A 6,183-nucleotide genomic window follows, 5' to 3' on the forward strand; every position below is an offset into this window, starting at 1 on the left:
TGATAACTAGCCTAAATCCAAATCCACATGCAGGGATACGAATATAAAATTGCTAAACTGGGACTAGACGTTTTTCCAATCAGATCAACTCTGAAAAAGATCTGATATGAAAAGTTCTGATGCATTTGGTCAAAAGACCAATTAGTGGGGTGAAAAAATATCAGAATTGGGCTCTCTGTGTAAATGTAGCCTTTGTGGCATTGATCTACCTCAAGTACCACTGCTTAACAGTACATGACTGATTGCCAAGTTAACTCTGCAGACTCTGGTTCATTGAGTAACGCATGTTCACCTGCCTTCTAGAAAATCCCAGTTTCTTTCCATTTGAGGTGCGGACATCCCACCGGATGTGATGCAGCCCAGAAGCACGGTGGATCCCTGTTGCAGAGGGCATGTGGCAAGAGTTTGGTGAGAGCAAATAGCTACCAAAAAGGTTATAAGATGAACGGTTGAAGAAAATGGGACACCCTGCTTCCTGGGCCCTTTTTTGTTTATTTAATTCGTTACGTTTTAATCTTGCATGGTTTTTAAAAAAAGTAACTTCTTTGATACAACTGAAAATAACTAAATCAACAATATGTGAATGGAGAATGGGTTGAGTCTTGAGTTTAGTTATAGAAAAAAAAACATGCCTTAAATAAAAATGTTTGAAAACTGGTCCTTTGTTGTCTGCCTCTACTTCACGCTGCCTGCGCAGCACGGATCCAAAATAAAAATCGGTCACTTTTCCACCACGTGAAACACACAGTCCCTTTCTTAACTCAGAAAGGACACCAACTTCCATTAGCGTAACTGAATTCAAGTGCCCTCAGCCGTGTCAGACAACAGGCTCCAAACCTTCAGCCCAACCCTAAACTGGAGAGTGGGGCATCTGTACACATGGCTGACTGCAGCACACACACACTATCTTAGTCCCACATTAAGCAAAGACCCAGGAACACAACCAACCAGCTCTCTTACACAGAGCCATACTGCCTCTCTTACACAGAGCCATACTGCCTCTCTTACACAGAGCCATACTGCCTCTCTTACACAGAGCCATACTGCCTCTCTTACACAGAGCCATACTGCCTCTCTTACACAGAGCCATACTGCCTCTCTTACACAGAGCCATACTGCCTCTCTTACACAGAGCCATACACAGAGCCATACTGCCTCTCTTACACAGAGCCATACTGCCTCTCATACACAGAGCCATACTGCCTCTCATACACAGAGCCATACTGCCTCTCATTTAGAGAGCCATACTGCCTCTCATTTAGAGAGCCATACTGCCTCTCATTTAGAGAGCCATACTGCCTCTCATTTAGAGAGCCATATCAAGACGATTGAACGAATGCCCTGGTTTTCCCCAACTAAGGAAAAAAGGGTCAAGGTTTATCAGCCCGTAGTGTAATGTTGAAAATGTGTGTGTATTAAAAACAGTTCTTAATCTGTTTTTTTTCACATTTAGGAGCATTTCTAAACATGCCATCAGTGCAAGTGGCTTTCTTTGAAACAATTTTTCTGTGAATCACTCGCCAATAGAGAGGGAGCACAATTCGAAAACCAGCCAATCACAAGTCTCAGAGTAGATGTTTAGCGGACGAGGGTCTGCTTAGTAGAGTGTTCTGTTTTTGTGTGTGTGACAAGACGGTATGCCCAGGATCTAAAAGAGAAAGGCAGGGACTGTGCTCTCAGAAAGGGAGAATCTGTGACCGACTATAGGCAGGTAGAGATCTGTTCACAGACTTAATGAAGAGACTGTTACAAGACCTCTGTGGCTCTCTAACATTGACAGTCATTCAAACGCAAGGGCATAGAACACATGCTTTGAACTAGGGCGACGCCATTTTGAAATTGAATGAGTCTCCTCTGGCTCCTGGCAACAGTCTTAATAGTGTGACGGTAGTGGGTACTGCGCGTGGTTCATTCTTCACATTACTTCACACGTGTAAATCCCCCACCCACCCACCCTGCCTGCTATCCTGAGGCAGAGGAAATACAAAGATTACTACAGTACATACTCACAACAGTACATTACTCTACTACTAGGTCTACACTACTACTTCACTACAGTACTACACAATATCAGCACTGAAAACCGAAGGTCTTCTTGTATAACAAACGTTACACACTGGATTCTGTTTTCATCTCATAAACTAGGCCTAAAATCAAATGATAGTGGGAAAACAACACTCAGTATGGAAAAGAGAGAAGAGAAAAGCATATGGTTTCCTTAGAAACAGCCAGCCATGCATACCATACATCACAAGGTGATGAAAACGTAGGTAGGCTGCCAACTGAAGCAAATCGAACGCAGGTCTTTTGTTTAAATTCACATTAAAATGGAATACGCTTAGTTGCTTGATCCCCACGAAAAAAGAAAAAAAAAATGAAAAAAGGCTTGCCGTGGCTCCGTCCCATGTTTCCTCTCAAAGAGAGCACATGGGAATTCCTCATTCAAAAATTCAAAATGGCTGACACGTCATGCTGTACTGCACATTATACAGCAATGAACAACATCCCCGTCAATTGGAATCCCTCCCAAAGCATGGATGTGTAAACACAAAACCACTTAAATCCTTAATGTAGTGTCAGAAATTCAGCAAAACAAGAGCAAGCCATTTATTTTCAATAGCAGTCCTGATTTTCCTTTAGTTTTTTTATTTATTTACAGGGCCTAGGATTTAAGAATGGATCAAGTGCCTTCAGAGGAATCCATTTATATGGTAAGTTAAATAACTGGATTTAAAAAAGGATGGTGTGAAGCATATTAAATTATGATAATAGAAAAAGCAGTATTTTCTTTATGAGGTGCATGTTGAGTCATTATTCCAGATGTAATATTCCCCACACACGGTCAGTCCCAAATGGCACCCTATTCCCTACATATTGCCTATGGGCCCTGGTCAAAAGTAGTGCTTTTTGTAAAAGGTTGCTATTTGGGACATATACAGGGGCACAGTGGTCAGACAATTAACCCCCACACACACCCACAAATGATTGAATGACCGTCACAAGGGGCACGGCAGCATTTCCATCTCCAACCCAATCACCATTGTCTTTCTTAACGGATGGCATTTTGAGTCATTATACTTGGCTCGAACACTGGATAGAAAGGATACAAGGTGGGTGTATGCGTATTCTGATAACACTCTGGTCGCCAGTCCTCTGGTCGCCAGTCCTTACTACTGGACTGGAAACAGGGCCCTAAAAAAAAAGGTACAGAGCATTCTAGCATATTACCTTCACAAACACCGAAATGATGACAAGGCATTATACGAAGTCGCAGAAAGGACAATGTTGTAATGACTGATCAATGTCATATTGTAAAAGATGTAATGTTGCTGATCAATGTCAAATCTCACTTGGAGAGATTTTTTTTTTAATCTCGCATTCAATGACAATTGTCTCTGAATCTACTAGTTCAGCTTCTAGAATCCCCAGGAGTGTTAGTATTGTTCAACACGGTCCAGCAGAATTCGTATCTATCAACCATGTTTTGCATGTAACCTACATGCAGAATATGGGGAAACAAAGTCACCGTGCAAAGAGCACTTCCACAGTAGCGCCTACCTAACCACTATTCACGATGTAGTGACGTTGAGTTTGTGTCAAACCACCAGGGCGCGGGTGTAAACACTGCACTTCACGTCAAGGCACGTGGAGCAACGCATCCTGAACTAAACAAATGAATAATACAAATCACGTGAACATCAAAAGGCCATGACGACGGTCATCAAGAGACCACATATTTTGGAAAACGTGGTAGAATCCTGTTCGCAATGCATCTAGATTATCTCGAACTGGTCATGGGGGTCTGAATAAGGTTGTAATAACGGGATGTCTTCCTGGCATGTGGATGACACTGGAAAATCTGAAAAAATATCACGAAGAATATGCCTTTTCTCAGCTGTCTAGCTCAAGTGGCTACTACATTGATACATTGTTGTATGCATCTTGGAAAACAGGCCTACTGAAAACTGCAACATTGTAGACACAGAATGCATGGGGACAATGACAGCATATGAATATGGCACCACAGTCCGTCCTCTCAGCTCTTGCGCAAGAACTGTTGGCGAATTCCCTTCAAAACAGGAAGCTCCAGTGCTATGCACAACGTTAACAGCCTAGCACCTAATCCTGCACCGTAAACACACAACAAACGACTGTTAGGATGACCATATGTGACAGATAGCATCTACCTGTTTGCCCCGATAGAATAACCGTTGTTGTTGGGGGTTTACATTGAAGATATCCTTGATTTTCAGCCTCAGATACTCAATTTTGGTCAGCCTTGAAAGATCCTCAATGGTTCGTGTCTCCTTTCCGTCTATGGTCCGAATCTGAATCCACATCGTTCCACCGCCCGATAGCCAACCAAAAAAATGTTACAGAAATCTGATCACAACAAATACGGGGCCTTTGGGGGAAGGGGGATACAAGTGAAAATGTTCAGCGCTCCATTGCCTTTTTCTCTGCAGGGGAGAATGATTTTTGCAGGATGTGTCTCTCACATGGGTCACCGCGCCAAGCAAATCTCGCGAAATAAAATGATGTACAATTTGCAGTTAAAGGCGCAGGACCCTTTTTTTTGTGGCCAGTACAATGAATAAACGAATACAAGGGACGAAAGAAAGTATCTCACCGTTTCCAGAATGTGCAATGTAAACAGTGGACATTCTACAAATCTACATAAAATGTATAACTTCAATGTCAAATTGAAGCCTATACTGACTTGCATTGTAAAGAGCTAGCCATTGCTCTAATGGTTAATAAATAGACAAAAGTTGTTGTTTTTTATCTAAGAATATTTCTTTCAAAACAGATGGGATTAAATAAGGAAAAAAGTACAGTCCATACTGAACATGGACAAGCATTGATGGCATGTAATGTATAGCTTCTTTATACCACTTGCTCTCCCAAAACTGTTAAAAACTTCTATGAATGGTGTATATATACACTGCTCAAAAAAATAAAGGGAACACTAAAATAACACATCCTAGATCTGAATGAATTAAATATTCTTATTAAATCCTTTTTTCTTTACATAGTTGAATGTGCTGACAACAAAATCACACCAAAAATGATCAATGGAAATCAAATTTATCAACACATGGAGGTCTGGATTTGGAGTCACACTCAAAATTAAAGTGGAAAACCACACTACAGGCTGATCCAACTTTGATGTAATGTCCTTTAAATAAGTCAAAATGAGGCTCAGTAGTGTGTGTGGCCTCCACGTGCCTGTATGACCTCACTACAACGCCTGGGCATGCTCCTGATGAGGTGGCGGATGGTCTCCTGAGGGATCTCCTCCCAGACCTGGACTAAAGCATCCGCCAACTCCTGGACAGTCTGTGGTGCAACGTGGCCTTGGTGGATGGAGCGAGACATGATGTCCCAGATGTGCTCAATTGGATTCAGGTCTGGGGAACGGGCGCGCCAGTCCATAACATCAATGCCTTCCTCTTGCAGGAACTGCTGACACACTCCAGCCACATGAGGTCTAGCATTGTCTTGCATTAGGAGGAACCCAGGGCCAACCGCACCAGCATATGGTCTCACAAGGGGTCTGAGGATTTCATCTCGGTACCTAATGGCAGTCAGGCTACCTCCGGCGAGCACATGGAGGGCTGTGCGGCCCCCCAAAGAAATGCCACCCCACACCATGACTGACCCACCGCCAAACCGGTCATGCTGGAGGATGTTGCAGGCAGCAGAACGTTCTCCATGGCGTCTCCAGACTCTGTCATGTCTGTCACGTGCTCAGTGTGAACCTGCTTTCATCTGTGAAGAGCACAGGGTGCCAGTGGCAAATTTGCTAATCTTGGTGTTCTCTGGCAAATGCCAAATGTCCTGCACGGTGTTGGGCTGTAAGCACAACCCCCCTGTGGACAACGGGCCCTCATACCACCCTCATGGAGTTTGTTTCTGACTGTTTGAGCAGACACATGCACATTTGTGGCCTGCTGGAGGTCATTTTGCAGGGCTCTGGCAGTGCTCCTCCTGCTCCTCCCTGCACAAAGGCGGAGGTAGTGGTCCTGCTGCTGGGTTGTTGCCCTCCTACGGCCTCCTCCACGTCTCCTGATGTACTGGCCTGTCTCCTGGTAGCGCCTCCATGCTCTGGACACTACGCTGACAGACACAGCAAACCTTCTTGCCACAGCTCGCATTGATGTGCCATCCTGAATGAGCTGC

At 43.7% G+C, this 6,183-nt stretch overlaps 1 protein-coding gene across 2 annotated transcripts in view; it reads right to left on the bottom strand.

Moving 5' to 3' along the window:
• The window catches only part of LOC124048560 (E3 ubiquitin-protein ligase UHRF2-like), a 42,689-nt gene extending 38,174 nt beyond the window's left edge, over positions 1 to 4,515 (bottom strand). For both annotated transcript variants that reach the window (XM_046369473.1, XM_046369472.1), the window contains exon 1: positions 4,188 to 4,515. In XM_046369473.1, the coding sequence (XP_046225429.1) occupies positions 4,188 to 4,340 (153 nt within the window). In that variant the 5' untranslated portion in view covers positions 4,341 to 4,515. The remainder of the gene's footprint in view (positions 1 to 4,187) is intronic.
• Between the last annotated feature and the right edge of the window lie 1,668 nt (positions 4,516 to 6,183).

Source organism: Oncorhynchus gorbuscha, linkage group LG11 (genome assembly GCF_021184085.1).
Source record: "Oncorhynchus gorbuscha isolate QuinsamMale2020 ecotype Even-year linkage group LG11, OgorEven_v1.0, whole genome shotgun sequence".
NCBI lineage: Eukaryota > Metazoa > Chordata > Actinopteri > Salmoniformes > Salmonidae > Oncorhynchus > Oncorhynchus gorbuscha.